This window comes from Pleurodeles waltl, chromosome 7, assembly GCF_031143425.1.
Source record: "Pleurodeles waltl isolate 20211129_DDA chromosome 7, aPleWal1.hap1.20221129, whole genome shotgun sequence".
Taxonomy (NCBI): Eukaryota; Metazoa; Chordata; class Amphibia; order Caudata; family Salamandridae; genus Pleurodeles; species Pleurodeles waltl.
The window spans coordinates 1,460,333,364-1,460,360,170 of NC_090446.1; the positions used below are offsets into that span (position 1 = coordinate 1,460,333,364).

The 26,807-nt window shown below is 46.6% G+C and overlaps 1 protein-coding gene across 4 annotated transcripts in view; it reads right to left on the reverse strand.

The window, feature by feature from the left end:
- The window catches only part of ARHGAP33 (Rho GTPase activating protein 33), a 293,765-nt gene that overhangs the window by 174,470 nt on the left and 92,488 nt on the right, over window positions 1-26,807 (reverse strand). Inside the window, exon 1 of one of the 4 annotated variants that reach the window (XM_069201129.1) lies at window positions 8,516-9,666. The exons of the other annotated variants lie outside the window; for them this stretch is intronic. Within the exon in view, the coding sequence (XP_069057230.1) occupies window positions 8,516-8,521 (6 nt within the window). The 5' untranslated portion in view covers window positions 8,522-9,666. Of the gene's footprint in view, window positions 1-8,515; window positions 9,667-26,807 lie in introns of those variants that run through there. 4 annotated transcript variants of the gene reach the window in all.

The window sequence follows — 26,807 nt, forward strand, 5'->3', positions numbered from 1 at the left end:
ATACACCCAAAATCGTTCTGCGCACTCAACCCAGACCTGGACTATTGCACAGATTATCTCACATCTATCCACCACCTCTTCTGGAGGTCACAATCCGTGGTGTGGCACCAGCCATAAATTCAAGCTCCTTATAAAGTGCCTAATTTGAGCCGGTGGTTTCCGGAGCTTGGCACCAGTACATGTAATTGTCAGAACCAGCGCTTATGAAAGTCTGCCACATGGTGGCGCCATCTACCTACTTTAGGTATAAGCAGAACAACGGCTGTTTATTAATTCAATATACATTGACTAATATCTGCCACCCAAGCCATTCTTATAGCTCTGGGGGCTTGAACTAGTATGAACGGTCACAACTGCAAGAGTGTGATGGTTAATATTTGTGTTGATACAGTCACTGGCATCTCTGTTGGGGACAATGTTTGGTACAAGCTGCAGTGACCTCCTGACAAGGGTCCAGGCACTTATGTATTCACAAATTAAGCACTCACCTTATACGACGGTCCGTCAGTTCCACATCTCACGGAGGCAAACTTGTTCGGTTAAATGTATTAGGCGCAAGGGGCCTGGCTTGAAGGAATGGCCTGTCCAATGCCAGCGAGGTGGCCGGTCACTGCACCTGCCCGAGTGCTTCCCAAAGCGCGAAGGACTATGCTCTCTACCGCCCTGCTGGGTCTGCACCAATGCTATTCTTTCAATTTTTTTTTTTTTTTTTTGTTGTTAACCGCGAATATTGTTTAGTAAATTTCCGTTTTGGCGCTTCGTGTGAATAGGGCTGCGTAGCGCACTTAGACTTTTTATGTATTTATTGAAGTACACAGAGCCAAACTATACCTTAGTTTCAAGAGGGAACAATCGCCTCCTGTACCTACCTCCTGTGGACAAAACTCTGCTGCTATTTCGTGCACTGCATTTTGTTTTTATGATTACTGCAGTAGTCAGCCTGCACTTGCGTTCCTGATGTATTTAAAATGTATCGAAACTTTTGGGTCTGAATTTTTTAATGTCTATGTTGCTATAGATTGTAATAGTTTTAAGTAACCAAACAATAAATACATATATGCCTTCTTTATGTAACTCTACCACTGCAAAATTGTTTATCTATGAACTGAGAAGTCAACTTAAAGTCAAAGATGTAAATTGTCTTTGTACGTAGTCATGCAAAATGTGATTACTCCTGCAGTACCCGGGAAGGGGCCGTGCTACAGAAATAAAACACACACAGCCCAAGAATGGCATCCGATTCCTTGAGCTCATTCATGTTCTTCCAATCGTCAAACTCGTCCTCTCAGACCCAAGGGATCTGGTTACTCAGCCGATTTCCTTTCACCTTGTGAAGTCCAAAACATTAGAGGACCGTCTCTAAACAAACGACACACCCAGAGTCAGGCAAGGGCCCCCATCCATCGCAGACTCCAAGCCCCGCAGATCCCAGGGTAGACTCGGTGACTTCCACCAGCCCTCCCATCAGTGCACTGGTTCCTCCTACGACTGAGGGCGGGTGCTGTATTAAGGACACTGTGACTTTCTTCGGACAGGGATTGGCAACTTGGGTTGTGCTGACTGTGTCCTCTGCCTTTTGGTTCATAACAGGCTGACGTGGACTTGTACCAAGAGGTCAGGCAGCATCTAACTTTATTCATAGTCAATGATCTACAGGACAATCCATCGAAGAGGAGAGCTTGGATGCAGCACCAGGTCACCAGTGTCCGGAGTGCGCTTTACCATCGAACTGGTGCTGACCACCCCTGAAAAGAACCTAGAGGTGTGGAGATGATGGATCCAAGTCAGCTGCGGTAGAACCGAGTAAAGACAGGAGATTACAAGATCTGTCTGCTTGAGAAGAAGAGGCCTGTTGGTGCTAACGATACAGAAACCTTGTTGTGGGCCCGAAAGGGCAGTTAGCAAGAAATGTAATAATAAAAAGGACTTTTGGTCATCGGAAATTACATATCACTCAATAGCAGAGGGGGCAGTTCTGCTTCTGGTCCACAAGCAGAGAGATGCAGTTGAGCTCCCCCCAGGGTGCACCCATGGTGGGAATGCGCTCTAGGCCTGGAATATGGAAGAGGTGGACCAGCTGTGGAACAGCTATGGAGAGCAGCCCCCTAACATCTAAGAAGAGAGAGGGGCTCAGCACACCAGGAACTCATCAAGGTGCTGTTCTATCAAAGTCCCTATAATACGTCGTCAGCTACACCATATCACCCTTTTTTGGTCTTCTCGGGCTCAGTTTTCCCTAGAGCCATCAAAGTCTCCAAGACCATGCAGATGCTCAGCCATGTTTAACTGCCTCCCCTAGCAGAATTCTAGAGTCTGCTCTGTAGTAGGGGCTGGACACTGCCCACTCGGAAGGATTAGTGGATGGTAGCCAGTGGCTGCTAATTTCTGTGTAGGCCTCTTATGTGTGCCCCTAGGAATGATGTCTATTCACAGTTTTGAAACTGTGAAAGTCATGAAAGTCAGTTCCATTCTCCATAGCTAAGGTTTCCCCACCCCTCAATTCTCCATTTTGCAGTTTTTGGGGCTTGTATTGATGGTGCTCTCCATGAGGCCACAGTAGGCTTTTCACAATCTGCTGAACCCCCACCAACCATTCTGGCTTCCCTCGTTCCTTGAGTAGTACCTGGGACCTGCATCTCAGTGGCCCCAAAGCTGTTCCAACTTTGCCTGGTTTCTGACATTACATACACATCCCGCCAAGTACGTGCCCAAAATCAACACCTGGAGAGATGTGCTGTGTGCTGCAGGCAGAGTAACCACTCTTCGGCCAGGCAAGAGCCTGTCTGCACTCAGAATGTCCGGCTTTGGACCACCCAAAAATACACCCCACTGCCCACTGCTTACTCTCTCACCCCTGCAGTATGAAGGGAAGAGGAGAATTCTCTCAAACCTAATTGTGCTCTGGTTGACTGGGAACTGGAATTCTGAAGGAAACACATCTTCTGAGCAAGTCTTGGCTCTCTACCAAGGAACCCAGTTTCCTCATCTATTTTGCATCTGAATCCCATGCCTTGTATTTTACTTGGACTGTAGAAAAAAGCTTCACAGCAACAATTTATCTTACACAACGTGCTACAAACAGGACCTAGATGCTTACTATTCACGACTGGCTGACGCCAATTACCAGACAGCGACGCCAAAGATGATGTTCCTTGTGTGGAAGGTCAGTGAGCTATACAAATCAATATAACATAAGGAGTTGATCTGTCTTGGAGTAGAGTGGAGCTGGCCTGACTGAGTAGGCTAAATCAGGGCCTAGGTCACTGAGATCAACGGAGACGACCAACGTAAGATGAGAGCTTGTACTCGCTCAATGAGAACATGCAGACCGCTAAAACGGCAGCCACGCAACTGGCAAAATCTGGTTGCGTATGCCATGTGCAGTTCAAATATTTTCATAGAACGCACTACACACCTGAACTTCTCCACACGATCAGCAGAAGTCCTGACCCGGCCGGTGTAAGATGTGGGTGGGAGGTTGGCACTTTCCTCCACTTTGGGCCTGATTTAGATGTTGACAGAGAGGTCACTCCAACACGGCAGGGCCGGAAATCACGTCCGCCAAAATCTAAATCCCATTATTTCCTATGGTGTTTGGATTTCAGCGGACAGGATATCCGTCACCGTTGTGACTGAGTAACCCGTCCGCAACACCCAAATCGGGCCCTTAGTGTGGAAGTGCCCACTGATCGGATCACTTTGGAACCAGATCCACAAATTTTTTTTTTTTTTTTTAAAGTAACAGGATTAGCTCTCAAGACAGTACAAAAAATGCACTATTGGGGATAAGGTCAGATTGGGAAGGAGGTTGGAGACAGGAAAGATTGGTGTCGGCGAGATCGATGGTAGCCAAAAGAGATGCAGTCTGACATTGGTGAGCAACAGCTGCTCAATGGATCAGAGGCAAAGACTTCAGTCCAGCTGCAGAAGACAGGATTTAGAAAGGCAGGGGATGCCCCAGAAGCACACTGAACTGTAGGGTCCAGGCCCAGGCCCAGGCCCAGGCCCAGGCCCAGGCCCAGAAGCACACTGAACTACAGGGTCCAGGGTAGAACAAGTTCCAGTCAATACAATCCTAGAAGTGAGAAGATTTCTAGGGCTCAGAGAACAAGGACTGCTGGACTTCACCATCGCCCAGCACACCGCAGCTGCATCCCTGCGGGCGGAGGGTGGGCTGCTGAGACTGGAGTATTCCATACAGCTCACCGTGTGCATTTTGTGAAAACCAATACAAATCTTTTTTAATTATTTTAAAAAATTGCAGACCAGCTGACTTGGCCAAACCCAAGCTATCCAGGCAACACATCAGACGAGTGGAAAGGACGTACCGGAGACCCCGAGGGAACGTGTCTGCAGAGCATCTGCACTGACCCCCCCTCACCTGTCCCAGTACATGTCCTGGGGACCTGCAGGGTGCATTGAGGCAAGGGACCCAGCGAAGGCTGGAGTGTTGCCTGCACCCCTTTCTGCCTTGCTGACGGGATCCAGACCTCCCACCTCCGGATCTTTGGAGAAGCATGAAGGGTTCCCGTTGCATCACAGCCCCTTGGGTTGTGCAGCCCAGTCATGCTTAACTTAGAGCTGTCAAACATCATCTTACAGTCCAAGCTATCGAAGTTCCAAATGTTGGTGCCACGTGGACTCTAGTGCTTAGAGCGCCCCACCTGTGGTGGGTGCTACCTCATCGATCGGGAGTCTCAGAGTGTCTCCGTATCCAGACAGGACAGGGACACTCTGGTGCAAGGGATTCTGGGACCCCAGATGCCACTCTATCTGCAGAGCTCAGAGGTGTTCTGGGAGATGGAGCCTTTTGGCCCCAGGTTTATCTCCAGAAGCCACGTGCACTGAAAGAAGGCAGCCCTCGGGGTGTCCATGTACCCGCAGGTGAGGTGCTCCGATTGAAGCAAGATCTGGAGTCCTAGAGGGGGGGCTCTACTCAGACGTGTGTCTGCACCTGCGGAGGTGAGGGGCGCCCTGATGGAAGCAGGCCCCAGAGTGTTTCTACATCTGTACAAGTCAGAGGCGCTTTAATGACGGGGAGCCCCTGGGGCCCCGACCATTGGAGATGTGTGAGGAACACCGGCAGAAGCAGGCCCTGGGGCCCCTAAGTGTCTGTGCGCGAGGAAGTGAGCCCCTGGGGCTCCTGACCACTGATGCCTGCATCCACGGAGGTGTGTGAGGAACACCGACAGAAGCAGGACTTGGTCGGATCCTGGGGCCCCTGACGGTTCACCTACCGAAGGAGATGCGGGGCGCTTTCATAGTAGCAGGCCCTAAGGGCCTCTGTGTCAGAGGAGGTCAGCCCCTGGGGTCCCTGACCACTGGATGTCGGTATTCACATAAGTAACTGACTGAAGCACGCCAGGGACCCCCGTGTGTCTGATGGAGGCATACTATGTGCCCCAGTCTCCCAGGGCCCCTGACACTCCAAAGGTCAGGGTCACTTACTTACAGAGGTCAGAGATACTCTGACGGGAGCAAACCCCGAGGGCCGGCTCATCACAGATGGGAAAAGAGAGCGCCCAGAGGCAGCCTGCTGACCTACTTAAATTCCAGGATGCAGACACGGCTGGAATATAAGCCGCTGCCTCCCTCCGCTACACCCAATGCTCTTTACAGCAGCCCGCCCCCACCCCCCCACTCACTCAAACATCATGCTGCATACCGTATAGCGCCTTACCCCACTGTAAGATAGTCTGAAGGCGCGGAGGGCGCAACAAGAGACATGGAGAAACCAAGGTAGGAGAGAGAATGGGACATTACCGGGAAACTGGTTTTATCGATTTCAGAGGATACTTTTGGATCACGTAAGAGTAAACCTTTGGCTAAACTGTTGCCTATAGAAACCGTCAGAAGGAAACATGTTCAGCAGGTCATTTCGCACCCACATGTTTGACATCGGACAAAAATCACAAAATCCCCCCGTGCCTCGTCTCCTTCATCAGCGTGAGGCCCACACAGCGCCCGCTCTAGTGCTGACAACGAGGCATCGGGGACTGGGTTCGGGACTCTGCGGTCGCAATCCCAGCTCTGCGAGGACATGCCTTGTGACGTGCGGCATGCCGTTTACACTGCCTCCCGGGGCTGTGCATGGGGGTTCCCATGCGCTGTGCCATGAATAACAAGCACGCCTGTAATTAGGTGCAGCTGGGACCCCCCCAGCTATAGCAAGGCATCCGGAAACAGAGGGGTGGGCAGGGGAAGTGGTGGGAACAGATGCAGGCTGAGGGTCTGACACCGCCCCCACCCCACACACACACCCTCTGCTTCCAAGATCACTTCCCAGCCCCACAATCCCAGTCTTCTAAACGCTTCCCAAAGCAAAAACCTGCATCAAACTACTCTCCATGCCCCGGGTGAGACATACAAACCGGCAGCAATACTGAAAGAAATGTAATATTGCTTTGAGTTTCACAAAGCCAGGCTCTAATCTTATCTGACTGCAAGAGAAAGCCTTGGGCAATCCATATACGAGTTCTAGACAGGTACCAAATTGATTCTCTACGGCAGGTACTAAATTGATTCTCTGCGGCTGTGTGCGGGCCTGTGCTGAATGTTATTGCTCTGCGTGAGAATGATGGTAACTGTTAAACATTAAACATGTCAAGAAGTGCAGCCACTAACAACGCAAACCGAGATTTATTATTCTGAGAGTATACACCATATGTGCGTTTTTTGTTCTTAAGGCTTGTAAAAGTTCTTTTGGGTCCGTTCCGCCTCCCTGCTAGACCCCAAGATAACTCTTCTGTCAGAACCCAACCTCCAAGTGCGGACAGGACTGTACTTGGCCCAGTTTGCAGAGATGCATTTGGGCGGAGCCCAGAACACCAGCAGCACAATACCTCGACAACCACAGTTTCGACCCACTGGCTGCACTATGCCCACCCCTCACCCCAAAACTTGACAATACTTGCGCCATGTCTGGTCTTAAAAAAAAATAATAAAAAAAAAACACCCACACAACAGAATACTACCTAAATGACAGTACGAGGTTAAACCAGGGCTGGGTGAGCTACTTACACCCAACATGCTCACCTGTGTAGACACAGAACAGAAAAACCTTCCTCAGCCTTGTCTCAAAGCTGCCAAGGAAAGTGGACAACCTCATGGAACACCACCTTACAACAGAACGCAAAGGCAGCACCATGACCATACATCAAACACAGCCTAAACGAGACACTAGCTAGCTACTGGGACACACTAGTGGGCATGCTTCCATAGCTAATACATACATCTGTAGGGCAATGGTTGCGCGTACTGAAGTAAACATGTAAACAACCAGGTACAGCCCTCTGGCTTTCCCTTCAAACCCCAGAGGCTGCCCTACTTAAATAACAAGCACCAGCAACAATCTACACATGACATAAGCACAGAGCACCTTTTTGCATACTTAGACTTTTCCTATGGATCATGGGTAAGGCTTCCTTTTTTTCAGTTTTCAGTGATTTTTACAGATAAATACAGGCAGAAAACAACGTGTTACATGACTGTATTTAAATTTAAAACTTGTAGAAATAAAGAAAATGAGACTTCTAATAAGTTACTCTCCTTTCTGTTTTCCATGAATTCCAGGCCAACATCTGAGTAGACAGACCCCATGGGGAGTTAAAAAAAACAACAACAGGATGAGACCTCCTCAAACACAGGCACATGCTAACACACATGGCAGTGAAACGATAACACTGACCTACAGGCATAGAATTTTGTTATATTTGTCTGCTTAATTTGCTAAACGCGATATCGAAGTATGAGTGCCAGTTTATCAGTTAAAAAAATGTGGAGATATACAATTTTACAATTTCGATTATTCTCAAACTACACAATAAATATGGATTAACACACGGTATTGAATAAAAAATATAATATAACCAGGAGCCCTAATTATGGGTAAAGTGAAGAGAACAGGCAAAGACAGATTTCGACACAGAAAAGCTAGCCAGAAGACACTACATTTGTCAATTGGCCATTAAACAACTGACATCAGCCACCAGTGAGTTTTCAGCCACTAGTCCACTGCCCTCTAGGGCTGGTAGTTTCACAACGTCAGCTGTAAGTCTCAACCAACAAAGTCAAGGCTGCAAAGGGACACTGGCTGAGGGAGTCACACGAGACATGTCTGCTTTCCAGCCCTGCAGCCCTTTACCAAAAGTATTTTCCCTAGAAGAGGTGCCTGTCCTGTGATGCCGGGTCAGATGCGGTTTCCTTCTGTAAACTGTTTCTGTTGGGTGGTCGTGGCATGCAGATGTTCCTAAAACAACAATTTTGTTTCACCTCGTCTCGTTCGGCATAAAGAACACGAAACACAATAAATGACAATATTCCCAGACCATTTTGACTCTGATCCACGAAAATCCCAGAACCGAAGAGCGCACCCAGATTTTGAAAGTACTAGAAATGCACTATTACAGATGCAGATAAAACGTATTTCGTCTTAATGAATAAAAACAAACGTCACATGACCACTACTCCACCCACCAACGTATTGAGGTTTTACACTTCAGAATGAAACACTTACCACCATTCTGGCCTTGGTGGGCGCGGGAGATTCAGTGTTGGGTGCTCCTTCGGGGCTGTTGCCCCCACAAGTGTCCTCTTACTGTGCGGCTCTCCATCCTGCTGCTGGTGGACACTGGAACGAAAGGAAGGCCTGGACCATCAACCCCCCACCATCGTCGCCACCACACCAAAGCACCACAGCATCCGGGTGAGCTCTGGGAGTGTCCCCCCCTTCACTAGTGGATCCTGTGGAAGATTCCTCCAGTCCGCTCCAAGGGATCCAGCAAAGCGCTGCGGGGTCCAATGTTACCACACGTCCAGAGGAGGAACCTGGACACCCCTGCGGCCGGCGCAAGATTTCAATATTCCTTCAAGCGCGACAACGGAAGATCTCAAGGTACACACTTCACGTAAGATTGACCATTGTATGCCTCAGTCTAATACCTCAGTAGTGCTTTTTACCTCTAACTTCTCAGTGGCGCTCTACTGGAGTGTCTCAATTTAACACCAATATCACGCCTCACTCGTAAGCCTCAACCGAGCACCTTGATTGAACAGCTCCACAGTGTTGCTCAAGAGCAGCCGCCATGGTTACCTCACAACTGTGCCTCAATGGAAGACCAATCTTGCCCATCAATTGTAAAGCTCAAGGTTGCTCCTCAGTGGCACACGCGGGGCTGCCCAAGCCTTGTCCTCAATCCATCAGGCAGATGGAAGACATCGACGGGGGCCCTCATGTGGACAGCCGAGTGATGCTCCAGTGATGCTCCGAGTGATGAACCAGTCAATTCTGCACCTTTCTGGGAGTAGGGAAAGGCGCTCCTCAAACACCTCATTCGTGCTCTGGCTGCAACGATGCTCCTCGGCACCACAGTCCAGTGATGCTGCCCAGCGGCACCCTGAAATCAGCACCCCCGGCACCTCAATGGAAGAAGTTGAAGGGGCTCCTCCATTGCACGCCTCCGTCGAGCATCACAAGCGCACGGCTCCGCCAGGCAATGCCCCCCACCCCTCGGTCACGGCCTCGGCTGGGCGCCCCCCGGTCCCACACCTTCTCCGTGCGCCTCAGGCCCGCGCCTCCATCCCCGCCGGATCCTGCGTATTGTTTTCGGTGGGAGCGGGGCCGCTGCCTCCATCTACAACATGCTCAGGGTCTGCCAGCATCACGGGCGGGCCCATCCCGCTGCCAGGAGAGGGGTGGGCCGTACCATCTCCGCCCGCGGCGGGGCGCCCTCGCAGGCCGGGAGAGCCTTGGCTGTGCCTCGTCTGCAGGGGGGGGCGGGCAGAGCCGCGACGGCACCCCGGTGACGGCTATCGGGGCTCCCCAGGCTGCCAGGCGCACCCTCCTGCCTCCCCGCCACCCCCGCGGATGCACAGTGGTACGGTCACATTGAAGGCCCAGGGACAATGGGCAGTGAATGGGAAGCCAGGAGACAAGAGAGGCTGAGGGGCGGCCAGCTGGAGCCCTACAATGAACCCTCTGTGCTGGGGCGCCCCCACTATAGCACCCCAGCCTAGGGAAGGCCTCCGTGCTCGACTCCCCAGACACCCACCCATCCACTATTCATCTATCTATTGGTGCGGGGCATAATGGCACAGTGCCTTATGGGTCCTGTAGTCCACCCTCTGCTTGCGTCACGCTGCTGTGTTTTGACAGGTGCTCGGGCTGCGGGTGGTTACTTGAGACAGACAGATGCCCCTGCAGGGAGCACATGGCACCGCAGGGAATCCGCGCAGCCAGCATGGAACAACCTACATATAGTGCACGCCATGTTTTTTTTCAAATAAATCCGCTTCCAAACTAAAAAGAAAATGAATTCACAAAGGCTAAAAACAAATTAAAGAGCTTTAGATATTTGACTCATCTCTGCGTCCCTCAGATTGAAGTCACATTTTTCTCCAGTGCTTTATACATTTACTCCCAGGCCAGGGGTCAAATATTTGTGCTAGAAGCACACCATGGAAATATTAGGTTCACATTTACTGTCAAGGAAGCTCAGTGAGTTGATCACTACGTAGCAACCTGCAAGCAGGACCTAGTAGTTAGTTAGTAGCGGGCAGAGTCGGGACACGATGGAACCCAGAGCTTTCTAGTTTACAGGGTGCACGCGTCAGCAACCTATCTAACCCTGTTTTTTTTTTGTTTTTTTTGCTTTGCATCCTGGGACTTGTAGTGCTAATTTAAGGTGGGATAAACAAGAACTAGAAGTGCCAGAATGTACAGAAAACCTCAGGAGTAGGCAGGCTACTCGTGTATGGACCGGATACAGAGTCCCAAGCATCTAAGCATCCTGCTAAAAATGCATGCTTGTTGGATCAACAATGCTGCAAAAACAACATATTAAGTGCTGCTTCGACCCAAGTATGTCAGCGCCGTTTGCAACCCCATGCAACAATTCCTATTTAATCAGTTGGTCATGGATTCCCAGCCACCCCGCGCAGCTGTCGGACGAGGCATCTCACAGGCAACGTTTAGCAGCCGGTCCCTGTTCTTCCACCAACGCCGACCACGCTCAACGCCCTCGGGAGGGCCACAGGCTGTGGAGAGGAGCAGACCCACACCCGGAGCAAATGTGAAAATGCTGCGGCCGTGTCTCTGGAGAAACCCTGGTGGATGCCCACGCGGCTCCCGCGCTAATGAAAAACTTAATAACATTGTTTAAGAAGAGCAATAATGACCACACGTTTCGGGTGACCTCCGGGCCATACATTTAATGGACCATTTCGTATTTGTGCGTCAAGTCCGCTGTCTATAACCATTCCTTTTACGCACTCCTTTTGTGCGTAATTGTGACAACTTTAGTGGCAGGCCCGGGACCGGCCAGACCATTCAGGAGCCAGACAATGGCCGCTGCTTAGAGAAGTGAAGGGACAGAGCCTGGCCCATCTGCCCCCACCCCAGAAACCCCGGAAATACGCAGCACAGCTCCCCTACTGCAGAGCTGTGACCAGGAGGGCAATGGGGTCGGGGCCAGGCCGGACTGGCCGCAGCGGGCATCGGCCTTTCCCCGGGAGGCTGCAAGGGCTGGGGGTGTGGAGGAGGGCTGGGGGTGTGGAGGAGGGCTGGGGGTGTGGAGGGAGGGGGGGGGGGCGGGTTGGGGGAAGGGGGGGTGGAAGGGGAGTGGTAACAGTATTAAAGAACACTGCAGTGCCTTATATAGCCAACAACTTCCAAGCAACAATAAAAGTGTCAAAAGTAACTTTGGTGATTTGTGTACCTGCTGGGGTGAGACCGTGGTTTCGTCTGGTGGCAGGATTGACTCATCCAATTGCCCTCAGAGGGTTAATATCTGCTGCAAAGAAACTGCACTGTGCGGATCACAGAGCAGGATTTTAGGAGTAATGCTCAGTCGGATACTGCTGTTGTCACTGATCTCCTTGTCCAGCTGTGCAGTTCAGTCGCAGTTTCAGGGGCGGGAGCACACTGATGGGGAGACCCCCCCAGTCCACAGCCGAGCACACAATGATACTACAGGTCACACTGTAGAACTAGTCACAGAGGCACAATTACCAGCTAATATTACAATGCACAAATACCGATGCCGTCTTGTCCGTGAGGTGTGGGTGACCCATGTGGATATGGCATAACTGAGCACCAGGCATCGCAGAACATGGAGGGGGGGGGGGGGGGGGAGAGGGGAGGGGGGGGTGCATACGTTTTTCAAGTTAGGGGGCTAATTCAGGTATTATTTATTTCAGTTGGGGGAGAGCACTGGTAATACAAAAAAAAATTCGAGGAGGGTTCCGTGACATGGTCTGTAACTTAGTGTGAATCATCATGTCTATTGAGATCAGTGCCACATCACTAGTGCAAGAAGGTATGTGGTTGAGCAGTTCTCTCATGGTGGATGAGTGCCATTCTTAGCCTCCAACTTCACCACAAACATACCCACGCTTTCATTTCCTGTGCGTAGCTGACCTTTATCATGTGCCTCTGCTCGTGCCCACTGAGGTACTGTTCGGAGCCACCTAGTGTTTTCCGGTGGGAGGGGCGCCTTCCACCGCATGGCTATTTGCAGCTTAAACAAGATGAATTCTAGGTCAACAGATGGTGTGCAGGTCATAAATTGCAATCAAAATCTAGCACAGTGAGCTATGAGCTGCCATCAAAGAGCTGCAAACTGCTTGGAACAGGATGGCAAATTATTTTTTTTACCCAGTCTTTGATTATCCTATTTTTTGCTAAAAAGGGTCTGTTTGGGTAGAAATAAATTGTTGTCAGTAAAGCCAACCCTAACCAGAGTGTTACGTTCTGAAGCCTGAGTTTATGCTTCCCTGGACCAAGCACTCTTAAAAATGCCAACCATTATTGGATGGCTTAGGAATCCTACACCGTGTAGTCCCCTTTGTCTTAGAGAACATTTTCTATTCACCGATGTGTGAGTGATGTAAAGTGCTCCGACACCCTACGCTGGTAAGAGAGGCGCTATAAAACAAATGAAATACATGTGCGAGAGGGGCTATGGAGAGAGGAGAGGACTGTTAGAGGGTGCTGGTAAGGGAATCATTGAAGAACTCCCCTAAATATTTCCATATCCTGGTGCTCTGTAAGGTCATCATTTACCATGCTTTAAAAACGAATAAAATTGAATATATGGTGAAAAATGTGTTGTAGAATGCAGTTTTTGCCATTTTCTCCCCAGTTTTCTTTGGGGGGGTGGGGGAGGGAGAACCCTCTCAAGCCCCATTGTAGTGGCCAGGCTCGCTTGCTATGCACCCCATGGGAGCTGGTCTCTCAAAATCTGCCAGGGCTGCTTTGGGTTCCCAGTCTGGCCCTGGCTGGGAGTCAGAGACAAGGCTAAAAAGAACAAGTATTTCGCCCAAATACAATACATACATCTTAAATGGACAGTAAATGCATGTTAAATTAATCTGTGCGAAATCCATTGTTCTGGTAGGAAAGCTTAGTTGGTCAATGCAATCCCTTCAGATGGTTGTGCTTAACCAGATAGTCACTGATTTGAATCCTGTTTGGCGCACAGAGGAACAATAACATGGAAATGCTGCTATTAAGTCACAGCCTGTGACAGAAAGAATTGTGAAAATGTAACTCAATTAGTTAAATAAAAAAAAGTACTACTCATTGTATAAGTGCAGTTTAAAACAAACATAGCCAAATGCAATACATCCTGTATTTAAGACCTATTGGCATTGCCAATATTTTTTGGCGTTTTTGTATAGCGTCCGGCTCACCCCTCCCCGATGCTGGGCAGCATCGTCAACATCAAATGAGTTTTAAATAAAGGTGCGATAATGCACCCGCTGCTGGCAGTTGCATCCTTCCACTGGCACGCGTAATGATATGCGCACACACCTGCATGAGAAAAAATGTGCACACCAGCAGAGAGACGCAGGCGCCATTTGCTTTAATTTTTTATTTGTAAATCCAAGATGGAGTACGCCACTTGGATTGGTAAGTATAATTATTTAAATATATATTAAGCAAAAGTGCAAATTTAATAAAAGGATTGATGGGGCTGGGGTAGCAGAGGAGCGAATAAGTAAGTGAATGGGGATGAGAAAGGGGAAGAATTGCACGCAGGAGAGTGCAAAACTGTGGAGCACACCTGGAAAGAAGAACAGATTGCAGGGGCACCGGGGACAGAACAAAATGGACAGCAGGGGTGACAAGCATAAAAGAGAGAGAAGCACCCAAAGTGACAGCATTACAAGGCAAGTCAGGAGAGAACAGGATAGCGAGAAGCAGAAAGTTGAAAAACACATGCACTTTCATGAAATGTTTAACCAAAAAGAAAACCAATAGCCTAAAAGCAGTGGGAGGACCGAAGCCAGCCAATAGGAGGCTATGGTTCGGGTTGCAGGGTGGACAAGAGGGACAAGCTGGAGCAAAGATAGCCACTGAATAGGAAGAGCTTTTAAATTTGCTGAATAACTAATTGCACAGATGGACATGTCTTTCAGGCAACAGGCACCCTGGAGAAGGCTGGTTTCTTCTTCAGCCGTCTGTCTCTCCTTTTGCTTCACAGTACAGGAGACCCTCTCTTTCCTTTTCCAGCCTGCTGCAGCTCAACATCAACTGTTCAGGAGTGGTGGCTTCTTAACAACAAGTATTGGATCTGTTTTGATGAAATTAAGACACCTGGGGAATGTTGTTCCTAGTAGATCCTGTTTGCTTTGTTCTCTGTGCAGGACTCCCAGGCCACATTCTGCAGATATCAGAAGCACGTGACCCCTCCCTCTCATCTCCCCCAGCAAAGTGTATTATTGGGATTGAAAGCTTTGACATGCAAGTTACAAAGTAAACACTCATACGATCCCACAGTTCACTCCCTCTTCAACCTCTCCCTCTCTCACCTTCGCTTCACTCTATTTGCTCCCTCACCCCCTTGCCATTCTTCTGCCTCCTCCCACATGATTTCTCCTTTATTTATTCTCGGACACACACCGCATCATTCTTTATCTCTTGTTCACTCTTTTCTCTGTAATTTTCTTTTCTCTTTTTTACCGTACATTCTCTCTCTGGCCCTTCCTCTCTCGGCTGGCTGACCCTCTATTTTCACTCTTAACTCTCACTGTTCCAACCTTTTGTGTTTCCCTCTTTGTATAGATCACCCTCCCTTTCCTTTCTCACCATCATCTCTCTGTTCCACCCTCTAGTAGTGTTACTGCTCGGATTCCGTGTGACTGATTGCCTCGAGAGACCTCACGGGTGAGTAGTGCGCTTTATAAATACTTGATTGATTGATTCTGCGCTAAGCAACAGAGTGCGCACTTGGCACGATTGTTCATGATACGGGGGTAGAATTGTGAGACCTGCCCCTAAAGTCAGCTGGCAAATTCTTCTTAGAGTATATGTTTGTCAGTTTTATCATCTATAAATAAGTCCCGTTATAAGTAAATGTTTGGTCAATACTCTTGTGTTATACAATCCAAAGAACATTAAACTATTTTGACTTTTGCTTCTGTCAGTCATCTATTTTATAATTTCATGACCTCCTCGGATTTGCCTATAAAAATACTTATTGTTATGAGTATTTTGTCCTGAATTTTGACATTTTTTCCTGAATGTTTGAAGACACTGTCTAGAATTTGCCTTTTCGCTAGGTGATCACCCTAACCACACTGTGGGATGACTGACCCATGCATAAAACTTCACACCCAGGAAGCTCAGCAATGTAGGCTACAAGCAAGGAGGGACAAAGTCTCACTCTTGGCATAGGCAGCCATGCCACACGGGCAGCACTTAGTGCATCCAACTCTAATAGAAAACCATCTGGACAAACTGCTGAGGCACCATACAACCTCCTTTCTGGGCTCCTTCCCTAGTTTGCAGAAAGTTCCAGTTCCTAAGCACCTGGTACTTTCTGCAAACTAGTCTTAGCAAGCCTCAGGTTGGATTCACATTGGCTACTGGTCCGGCTTACTTTGTGGTCCCAGGAAACAGGTCCTTAGCTCACCAGCAACAAGAAAACGGAGTTGGCATCTGGAGGAACCGCGGGTTCTGGTTAAGACTGGTGTTTTTTTGGAGGGGGGGGGGTTGAGGAGTCAACAACTTTGCACCCAACAAAATGTTCAAGTTTGCCAACTTCTAGTAACTACGATGGGAAATCTTTTTTGCCACATCTGGATGCACTTCTCTACCCAGCGCTACATCTTCTCACCTCTTCTAGGCACCCTGATATTGCAGATCAGAGCTCTCGTCCTTTTTTTGCAACTCCACAGTGTGACAGGATTCATTCACCACTTTAAAGACAGCTTCCTATCTGTAAGCATTCATGAGATTCACCCATTCCATTTTCTACAGACACTGATCAATTCTTAGCAAACTCCAGCAGTTTAACAACTTACCATCCCAAGACAAACTCCTGCGTGGCACCATAGTTAGCAGGCTAGGTGACTACCAGCTGAAAACACAGGATCCTGTACAAGTTACTGATTTCTTTATTCACAGATACCAATGGACCACCCTCAGTAATCCTACACAAACCCTCATCTGCTACGGCCCCCATTCTCAACGTACACAGTTGATAGAGCTGTTTGCTCCGTGCAAATTCACGCTCTTAAAGCGCTCTCCTATGAATCTTTAGGTTTGACTGAGGCCAACATTCAATACATTTCAATTACATGAAACACATTAGGCTGCACAAGGAAGACAGAGGCTGGTCAATTTTCGCACCACAAAGTCTATGAAAGGATTATCAAAGTTCAACTTAAATACTCAAGTTAGTTGCAAATCAATAACCAATTCATTAATCCATATATTCAAAGCATTTCAAAAGTCTTAAGTAAAGACAAACTATTATAAATTGTCTCACAGGTAAATCAAGCTAAGTCAGTTCTCCCATAAATAAATCATCCACCTCTGCTAAGTCAGGGAAAGGTTCTGCTAGAAAGGGGTGAAAAAGGCATCTGCAAAGGGTCAGGCAAAGAAGCTTCTGAAAGGCTTCAGAAAATGCATCTGAACTCGGGTCTACACTGCATTAGTTTAAATCACACACGATACTTGATACATCCACGCATGGTTCCCACATAAGAGACCAGTCTGGTAAAGGCAAAAGCAGATGATTTAGACTCATTCCTCAAGCAAGTACACAACGAGCCGACTCTAAATGTCCTTCAAACTTACAGTTATCAGCAACATAACAGCCCAGGCTGTGCTATGCAGGTGCTTCAAAACAGTTTAACACATTCTAAAACAACTGCATAAGAGGAAACATTTCATATTAAATGAGAACACGAAGGGCATGTCGCAATAGTTACATGGAATCGACTTCTAAACTAAAAAGACATCAGGAAAGCAAGAAGGCAACCAGACGTGGCCATTTTAAAAACGAGGCCAACATTGGCTATGGTTAATCTAAACATGAAAAAAGAAACACTCAGTACATTTGCGTGTTGCATGTTAACGTCAATATGAATTCACCCTCAGACCTCCATGCAAAGCAATATTCTCATCATTCAGGGCCTGATTACGACCTTGGCGGAGGGCATTACTCCATCCAAAACGTCCGCCGCTTCACAAGTTACATAGGCTATAATGGAACTTGTAATACAGCGGGTGGGATATCCGTCGGGTTTGGGATGGACTAATCCCCTCCTCGAAACTCGTAATGAGGCCCTCGGTCTGCTGAAGCCCCGTACTTGGTTTAAGTTTCCTACTGGAGCAGTGCAAAGATTTCCAGGCATCATTATATGTTGCTGCCTGGAAACCTCGCCATACAATAAAAAAAACGTTTGTTTCACATACTTTTTGAATTTCTGCATCAAAAGGCGTCCACTTTCCCTTACTTCATGCGAGTGCCGCCCCTGATTATCAGCGATTTCCTGCCCCCAGCTCTCAAGATTGCCCACAAAACTCTTACAACTAGAATGTCAGAAAAAATAATGACCCCCTGAGCACAAACCCCTTGCACCCCTTCCCCCACCACATTAAAATGGAGAACGCGAAAGAGGTATATAACATGCATAATACTTTACAGCTCAGTCATGTTTTTGTCTTCACTGATATTCACCTATTAGGGAACTTTTGTGAAGCGTAAACTAAACTCAAGAAAGGGTGAATACATTTACAAAGAACTGAGCAACACTCACCAACTCAACTACCCAATATGTGAATTCACCAATCCTATATATTGATATATGTATAATTGCTCTTTTCAAGACAAGTTTCCTGTAAATAAACTTTTTTTGTGTGTCCCTCGTGGGGGGACTCTTTGTTTGGAAGAACACTGAAAATTGTTTTAAATTGACAAACTTTTTCACCTAACAAAGTTGTCAATGTTGCTCAAATTTTCACTCTTCTGGCTCAGCTTATAGGTGCGACTAACTCTACCTTATACAGCACACGGAACTTCTTCCCTTATTGACCTTTTAAAGGTTTTACCTTTCAAATTCCTTCTCTCAAAACCGCAATTATCCTAAATATGTGATACAGACGTTTATATTTGCTGGAACTGGTGGAAAACGTTTTGGGGTCCTACTTTAAACTTTAAAACGAATTTCCAAAACGTGTTTAGGATTAAAATAAATTGTGTAAAGCTTAGAAAATCCACTAAAAATAACCATTCCTGTAAGTTTTTCCACCTCAGGTATCTATACATCCCTGTAAGAAACTGGAATATTAGTTGAGGTGGGTGGAAACCCACCTCAAATAATCACAACCCTTGTCAGGATTTTGGAAATTACACTTTTAGAAAGTTGTTTTCCTGCCGAAAACCAGTAGACGTTCCTAAAAAGAAACTAATCAAAAATGATTTAGGGGAGACAACTTACCATCCACCCACCGGCTGACACTGGGCATAAAAGTGGACACCACAGACCTCTCCTCACAACACTCCTGGGCCTATGGAGAAGGACTGCCCTGCTGTCTGATGAACTTAATGGAAGACTGGACCTGCCTGCCTTAAACCCAGGCACCAGAATTGATCCCAGCAGACCTTTGTGAGCTACAGAGACACAACAAGCTTACAGGGCCCTCTTAACCTGCAAATGATCAGCTGACCCGTTCCAAGTAGACCTTGCCTGGATCTTGCTGCTGGACTCTGCCGGAGTGAGTGGCAACTTCCATATGGTGCTCCTCAGGTCCTGGACCCTAACCCCAGCTGGTTCCCCTCGGTTCCAGGACCTCTCTCCTCAGACTGCAAAAAGTGAAACTTAGAAACTTTTTACCAACTTTCTGCCTTGCGGACAGGTGGAGAGCCACTGATATCTGATCGCCTGTTGGCCTTAACTTGCCGGCTTACTCCACTGAAGGAGAAACACCTTCCAGAAAAGTTTCTAAGTCCAAATGTAGAGGACTTCACTAAGATTGACGTAGAGACCTTCCTGAGCACGGACTTCACCCACTCTGATCCTTTTTGCCTTTGTCAACAACTGCACTAAGACCCTGCTATTTATCAACACACCAATGTTGAGTCTTGCCTCAAGATCCAGCTTTCAGCTTGCCCCACCCTAGTCTCGTTGACAAGCAATTTTTCTCCATAAACGTTTGTAAGTCAGAAGGTAGACTTTCCACTGTGATGAATCTGGCCCCTTTATCCCACCCACACTCCGTCACTTTTTCAATTCAAACTTTAAATAATCATATCTCTAGTTTTATTTAAAGGTTTTTTGATGTTTTTGTGTCAATTTATTAATTAAAATATTCTATATGTTTCTGAATTGGTGTGGGGATGTTCTTGTGTTTCCTTTCATTTTACTACTGTTTGAGTGTTGCATAAGTACTTTAAACCTTGCCTCTAAGTTAAACACAGCTGCTTTGTGCTAAACTGCCACAGGGTTAAGCACAGATTTATTTAGTGACTTTTTAAGTACCATACACTAGGCGCTTACATGTAAATTAAATGTTCCAATACCACTTATAACAGGTTTAAAAGTGAGGGCACAAGCATTTTAAAAACAGGTGACGTGCACATGGTCCTCTGGCCAACAAAAATATGTTTAGCAACAGAAGACAAAAATCTGGAGGAAAGGATGGTTATTTCAAACAATCCTGATTTTATTCTACAAAGACCAGAAACAGTCTGCCGAAAGAAATAGTAAAAAACCAAAAATTCAACACAATTAGGAAAAGCCAACCATTTGAAAACACCACACCCCACGAGTCGGGAGATGTTAACTTTAGTCTGAAAGATTTTAAAGATCTCTTCACAGCAGGGGTCTTCAAACTTGAGTGGCGGGCCCCCCTATGGGAGCTTCAAGTGATCCCGGGGGAACGCCAGGCTCTGGTCAAAAGCAGCATCATGCAGATAACTGCACTTTGCGTTAAGCAGAATTTTTTTTTTGCATTTTTTTTTTTTTTTAAAGGCAACAGAACTTAACTGCAATGTTTAAATAAGTCTAGACATGTTTAAACATTGTCAACTTAAAAGAATATTCCTTAAAGATTCTGAAGGGCAGCCCGATTATTTTTTTCTCCCACTGGGGTGGCGCAGCATTAAAAAGTTTGAAAACCACTGCTTTACCGTAGTTATCTTTCTTCTCTGTGATTTATGCAATGTTTATTAGGAACCTTCAACAAGCATTAGAATCTTTATATGATTGTTTAAAGGAATTACAACAGCTTGCAGCCATTTCTATGAGCTGTGTCTCTATTTATAAATAAAGGCACACTAAATTTTTACTTTGGCGGTATTCTCAGAAGTTCACTTATCCTTGGAGATTCGTCCTAGCATTAGGGACGATTAGAGCCCACAACCTTTGGGAGTATACGTAGTGGCACAGGTTGTGTGGCTGCGTGGAGTCGTAGATCCAGCAGACCTATGTGAATAATTCAAGTGCATGGATGCGGGCTCGTGCACTTTATTGTGCAATTCATATGACATTGATATGAGGATCTTCGTGACGCCTAGGTCAGGCAGCTCTTGCAAGACGTTTGAGTGTCAATCAATCAATCAATCAATCAATGACACTTATAAAGCGCGCTACATACCCGTAGGGTCTCAAGGCGCTGGGGGGGGGGGTGCCGCTACTGCTCGAATAGCCAGGTCTTCAGCTTCTTCCTGAAGGAGAGGTGGTCTTGGGTCAGGCGCAGGTCGGTCGGGAGGGAGTTCCAGTTCTTGGCGGCCAGGTAGGAGAAGGACCTTCCTCCTGTAGTCGCTCTTCGGATGCGGGGGACGGCGGCGAGGGCGTGGTTGGCTGATCGGAGGTGGCGCGTGGGAGCGTAGAAGTTGACTCGGCTGTTGAGGTAGCTCGGGCCTTGGTCGTGTAGGGCTTTGTGTGCGTGGGTGAGGAGGCGGAAGGTGATTCTCTTGTTGACGGGGAGCCAGTGCAGGTCTCTCAGATGTCCGGAGATGTGGCTGGATCGTGGGATGTCGAGGATGAGTCTGGCTGAGGCGTTCTGGATCCGCTGGAGTCTCTTCTGGAGCTTGGCGGTGGTACCGGCGTAGAGGGCGTTACCGTAGTCCAGTCGGCTGGTGACGAGGGCCTGGGTGACGGTCCTCCTGGTCTCGGTGGGGATCCACCAGAAGATCTTCCGAAGTGTGCGTAGGATGTTGAAGCACGCCGAGGAGACGTTGTTGACCTGCCTGGTCATGGAGAGGGAGGAGTCCAGGATGAAGCCCAGGTTGCGTGCATGGTCTGTCGGTTTGGGTGCGGTGCCCAGGGCGGGAGGCCACCAGGAGTCGTCCCAGGCGGAGGGTGAAGAGCCCAGGATGAGAACCTCCGTCTTGTCCGAGTTCAGTTTCAGGCGGCTGGTCGTCATCCACTCGGCTACCTCTTTCATCCCTTCGTGCAGGTTGGCTCTGGCGGCGGCGGGGTCGTTGGTCAGGGAGAGGATCAGCTGGGTGTCGTCGGCGTAGGAGATTATGCTGAGGTTGTGTTTGCGTACGATGGCCGCGAGGGGGCTCATGTAGACGTTGAAGAGGGTGGGGCTCAGAGATGATCCTTGTGGGACGCCGCAGATGACTTCGGAGGCCTCGGACTTGTACGGTGGTAGGCGGACTCTCTGTGTTCTTCCGTCGAGGAAGGAGATGATCCATTCCAGCGCCTTGTCCTTGATTCCGATGTTGCTGAGGCGCCGTACTAGGGTGCGGTGGCAGACCGTGTCGAATGCCGCGGAGAGGTCTAGGAGGATGAGGGCCGCTGTTTCTCCATTGTCCATCAGGGCTCGGATGTCATCGGTGGCGGCGATGAGGGCGGTCTCGGTGCTGTGGTTGGCTCGGAAGCCGGACTGTGAGGGGTCGAGGGATCCGTTCGTCTCGAGGAAGGCGGCCATCTGCTTGTTGACGGTCTTCTCGATGACTTTGGCTGGAAACGGGAGAAGCGAGATGGGGCGGTGATTCTTGAGGTCGGTGGGGTCCGCTGTTGGTTTCTTGAGTAGAGCGCTGAGTTCGGCGTGTTTCCAGCTCTCGGGGAAGATGGTGGTGTCGAAGGATGTGTTGATGATGTCTCGCAGGTGGGGTGCGATGACAGCGTCGGCCTTGTTGAAGACGTGGTGAGGGCAGGGGTCGGTCGGTGATCCGGAGTGGATGGAGTTCATCGTGCGGATGGTGTCTTCGGTGCTGATCGGGGTGTCTTAATGCATCATGCAGATGAGACGTATGGTGACATTCCACGTATTCACACCATCACGCGTAATCAAATCTAACACATTCACGTTCCTACGTGGCTGGGATGGTGACGCTGCTTGATATTTAACAGATTTGTAATTTCCATCTTCACGTGCCGGTGATGATGAATCAAAGTGAAATTCAGCAGCATAAAAGTTTGCTAGTTATTGTGTGCGTGTAACACTCTATGGGCCAGATGTACGAAAGGATTTTACCCATTCTGTGTCTATGGGAAAAAGCTTTCGTACATATGGCCCTATGTTACCAATGTCTTCGCAACGGAGACATTTTATTTTTTAAATCTCATTGTTTAGTAAAGTATCAATTTAGTCACAGAGACCTTATACATTCCATTTTACTCAATCTTTCAGGGATTCCTCACCGCCCTGCAAGTACAAAAGCTTACAAGCATACTGTTGGGTAATTTGCTATTATGACGTTTGCACACTTTGTTTAAAGTAGGGAAGTAACTTTGTTTTAAGAAAAATAAGCTAGTTTTGCCCTTATTTGAAAAGCCAGAGATCCCTGCAATATATTCTTCCCTGTATCTTTTACTCTCATAGACAATGGAAGGCGTTTGTGCCCCAGCAGTGTTTTTAACAGTTCCTGGGAGCCCAAGTGTGAGTTGGAGACAATGGTACATCAGTTTACAACGGGACTCAATTGACATTGATAGGAAACATTTTAAAGTTGTCTGGGAACAGAACAACAACACATTACTTCATGTGACAGAAACTTACACTTACTGGTTTGAAGTTTAGGATGATTACGATTAGATAGTTGAGGGACTTGGTAGACCCTCTGCTCAGGAACCAAGCATAGTTGTGGAGAAACATTGTTTTTTCATACATAGACAATTCAGTCATGAATCTGTTGATAACTATGTAGTGGGACTACATATTTTGGCCTAAACTTGAGTCGATTGATCAATATCTATCTGATGAAATTGTTGTGGTATGTTATAACAAGAAGGCGCAAGAACAGCCTCCGTGTAGTAGAGATCCAACGCTATTTGTAACAATTGAAATTACTAAAGGACATAGAATGTTCTGCAGTAGCTATTCGAGAACTTAATATAACAAAGGTTGGAGTGAGTGAAGTTCTGTGGGACTAGTAGCAAGTTCACAGAGAACAATCCCTAGCAAGAGCGAAATGGTGTTCCGCAATGGGCAAATGTCACAGTTGAATTTTTTCCTGCGTTCATTTGCCAAATAGAACTAATCGTCTGCCAACACAACTAAGCTTGCAACAAGTGTAAAAAAAATTGTTAACCTTGCCAAAATATGAAAAGGGAATGAAAAAAAAGTTATTCAGGTTACTAGTCTGCAGACTGATTTAGTAAATGACGTTGAAAAATGCAACTTGGTACTAACAGTCGAATCCGACATAAAAAAAAAAGCGTCATCATGTACATGACATTGTGTAGGAGAAGCACCTTTATGTGTATTGTAGATTCTGGTTCTTCCATCACAATTATTTCTAATATTTTTAGAAAATGGCCTAACATTACTTTAATTCTTTCGGATATAAATCCATTGCCATATGGTCGTACTAAACTTGATATGCTAGGGTTTTCTTGGGAGAAAGTCATGTACACGGATAGACAAAGTTATGCTAAGATGTATTTGGCAAACAAAGGATACAACATTCTGTGTTGGGGAGACCACGGACATTTTGGTATGGGCTTGAGGCCAGGTACTTCTTGTCTAATTTCTCTTATGGCTTTGGAAAAGCTGGAGCTACAAGACATTTTATAAGGATCGAAAGGATGTTTTTTAAGATAAATGAAGACGTTAAGGGTTTTTTATGAAAGATTATCTTGAAGGATTCTGAAATTCTGATTCGCCACAAAGTTCAAAATGTACCTTTCAGCATTATATCGCACATCTTTGAGCATTTGAAACAACTTGAAAAAGATGACGTTATTGAGTTTGTGGACTCTTATGAATGGGTTTCCCCAGCAACTGAAGCAAAAACAATCTGGGGAAATCTGGTTAGGTGCACGTCTCAGGTCTTTGAATAAGAATATATTGATTGTCATCCATTACTTTAAAGTGGGGGTATTGTTCAAATTCACAAACCTATTCCTGTTGGGAAAGCTCAGTGTTTTACCAAGAAATCCATATAATTAATGTAAAAAAAAGTTCTGTTTAGGTTCAGAATGGTACATGGTGCAGTAGTATGCTAAGCTAATGTAAGAAATTAAATTGTTGATAAACATGCAAGGAGTGTGTTATGGAAGATGTTAGTAGTTTGTCAGGTACATGTGGCTATTCAAGAAGGTTGATGAATAGTATCCATAATCCTGAATGTGAAGGAAGTGCCGGGTGAAGATCTCAGATGAGAACATGGATGACCTACTCTGAGTTAACACATGGACTACCAACTAACTAAACAATGTGGTGTAATTTATGAGCCTATTTGTTCAGCTCCACAGATTTTCCATCGGGAGAAAATTCCTACTATAAGAGAGAACAAATCTACTTCAAAATGAAGAGAACTGTGATTCAACAACGTCTGATTCAACTGTAAATTTGAATACAAATTTGAGTAATAGTGTAATTTTGAGTAGGAACTCCAGCATAGTGGTAAGACCTCCACAATATTTGAAAGACTTTGCAATTAAATTGCTGTGCAGTACATTTTTTGATTTTATTACTTGTTTCATTTCATGTATTGTTTTGTTGAGGAGAGAGAGATGTTAAATCCATATAGTCAGTGCTTAATTTGTAAATAAAAAGGTGCTGGTGCTCAAAGCCCTCCTTTTAAACACGCGGCTGCTGCAATTAAATGTGTGAACATGGAGAACTGAGGCGGCGTAATCCTGAAGCCATCTCGGCCTTTTCAATCCATATAAAGCCAATCCCTGCCCCTTCAGCTTACTCTTGCAGCTTTCTGCTTTCTCCCTTTGTGAAGCTTTTTCGTTTTTCCTTTCATCCATCTTTCCCACACGTGTCTTTTGCTCGCAGCAAATGCTTGAGGCAGAAGAATAAGCCCCGGCGCTCAAAAATAAGTGCTGGTGCTCAGCACTGGACACAACAAGCACAAATTAAGCAGTGCATATAGTTAATCTTTTCATTTGTCATCTATGAAACGTTTATGAAGAATGTTAAAAAAAAGCATTAAAATCATTATACCAGTGGCTGACGGACCAAGCTGAAAAACGAGCAGACGTAAATTTTTGCACCGCTGTGCGGAGCAGTAATCTGGTGCAATTGGCTACTCTAGCGAAGTACTGCGAATCTGCCATAACAGCATTATGACTTGAACTGGTGTGCTGGTGACTCGCCTGTACTGGGACTTTAGCTGGCCAGACACGCCCCACGATTTAGTGTTGCTGACCTGACGAGCTACCCCATAAGCTATAATAGTTGTACTCATCACGTTGCATCATTGGTGGACATTTTGAAGCTTGTAGTTTTCAGGAAACTAGCAATAAGCAGGTCGCAACTATGACTGAAGAGGATGTCTGAACAGACAGAGGACACAAATCGCCACAAAGCGAAACGCCTTCCTCCACACTGAAATTAAACTTAAAATACAAATTCCTGGTACATTAGATCTGAGAACTGATTAACACATTTTGTTTGCTGCAGCAGTATTTAAGGGAATACAAGTTTGGCCACATGCAGAGATAACTTTAATTCGGAATACAAATTTGACATCTTGGCATATTTATTTAAATGCCAAAATATCTTTGCATCATCAGTTTAGGAAACGTTTGGAAACAATGGCTGAGAATTTTTTTGAGCTTTCTTATTGCAACTAACTCCTCAACATATGGTGCCACAAGAAAGATGTCTTTGTTGTGGAGGCAGTTGGGGCATTCCGCACAACAGGTTTTTGACAATCTTCCAGAGGCCGGTGCTCCTCAAGGACAGTTCATCAATTGGAATGAATATCGTGAAGCCTTAGCACAGTGTAAAAGCAGTATTCAGATAATGAAAATATTATGTTAGAAACTAATAACTTTTTCAAAAAGAAACATAGTGAAGAAAGCATAAAACAGTATGATGCAATCATGAGGAGTTTTGCGTCCGCCTGTGATTTTGAAAACAATGTAAAAACCTGCACAAGAGATGAATTCAACTATTTGTCTAAATTTTTTAATTTTTTTTTAAACAGTAAAGAGTCCTATATTGAGGGAACCCAACACTTCTAGGAGTGATGAATAGCCCAAAAAAGTCATATGCTTTCGTTAAAGGCACTATCCTCTGAGGAGGATATAGCTATCGTGGAAATTTAACAAGATGTAAAGCAAGTTTTGTTCTGTGAATCCCAGTGGCAAAAGGTACAAAGAGT